At 51.5% G+C, this 1,010-nt stretch overlaps 1 protein-coding gene across 1 annotated transcript in view; it reads left to right on the forward strand.

Annotated features, from left to right (window-relative positions):
- CUNH11orf58 (chromosome unknown C11orf58 homolog) overlaps nt 1-1,010 on the forward strand; it is a 6,451-nt gene that overhangs the window by 252 nt on the left and 5,189 nt on the right. Inside the window, exon 2 of the mRNA XM_018572800.1 lies at nt 682-765. Within this exon, the coding sequence (XP_018428302.1) occupies nt 682-765 (84 nt within the window). The remainder of the gene's footprint in view (nt 1-681; nt 766-1,010) is intronic.

The following is a 1,010-nucleotide window of genomic DNA, read 5'->3' on the forward strand; positions in this document are numbered from 1 at the left end:
TCCTGTCGCCCCCCCCCCCCCCCCCCATGCTGATCCTCTGTCTTCAGTCCCCCATTATAGAGTATAAGTGAGATGAGGAGTCCTGACTTTGAAGCACTAAACCTGAGGATCAGCATGGCAACTTGTGTTGTCAGACATGGGAGCTGTATTGTGCGTCACCTTTAAGGACTTCTCTAATATTACACTCCGGATATGGACTTCCGGTCTGTAATCTGGAGAATGGCGGGTGGTCAGTGAGGGGAGACATTGTGTGGATTAAATATCACCACAGAGTGAAATCAGAGTGGACAGGAAGAGCCATGTGCACATCTATACCTGCCCCCTCCACTCAGATCTCTCTCTCTGGAAGTAGGTGGAGTTATCACCGTGGGTGGGCGGAGCTTAGTTGAGTGTACATTCCACTGTCTGTGTTGATGTGTTGCAGAAAGTTCCATAATGGTGGGAGGAGTTACAACCTTTATGATTGCTGGGCTCCTCCCCCTGTGCAGTCTCCCAGGCAGAGTGCTCCATTGTGACTCCTCCCTGTGGTGGAGTCTCAGGTAGATCCTGGGCTCCCCCAGGCAGAGTACTTCATCTTGACTCCTCCCTCTGTGTGGAGTGCTGCATTGTGACTCCTCCCCATGGGTGGAGTCTCGGGAGGATGGCTCCATCCATAATAACAATCTCTATCCTTTGTTTCAGGACGGATGCGGCAGCTGGGCAGGGGCCGACCTGGGCAATAATGAACGCAAACAGAAATTCCTGAGGCTCATGGGGGCCGGAAAGGTAATCGGTCATGTGACTATATTGCAAACATCTGATTAGTCCCCTGGGGTGCATAGGCACCTCCCCCCTCTCCTCACCAGTGTCGGAGTTATTCCTTAAAGCCTCATTCAAAGTATTTGTTTATAGTTTCCTTCCGTGGCTCTCTGTGACCCCATTGGGGTATTTCAGGTTACTTCCTGTGACAACTGTACGAGGCAGCGGGTGTCACCAGAAGGTATGGGAGGAATTCATCTAATTGGCACAGG

This window comes from Nanorana parkeri, unplaced genomic scaffold, assembly GCF_000935625.1.
Source record: "Nanorana parkeri isolate BGI_ZX_2015 unplaced genomic scaffold, ASM93562v1 scaffold2136, whole genome shotgun sequence".
Taxonomy (NCBI): Eukaryota; Metazoa; Chordata; class Amphibia; order Anura; family Dicroglossidae; genus Nanorana; species Nanorana parkeri.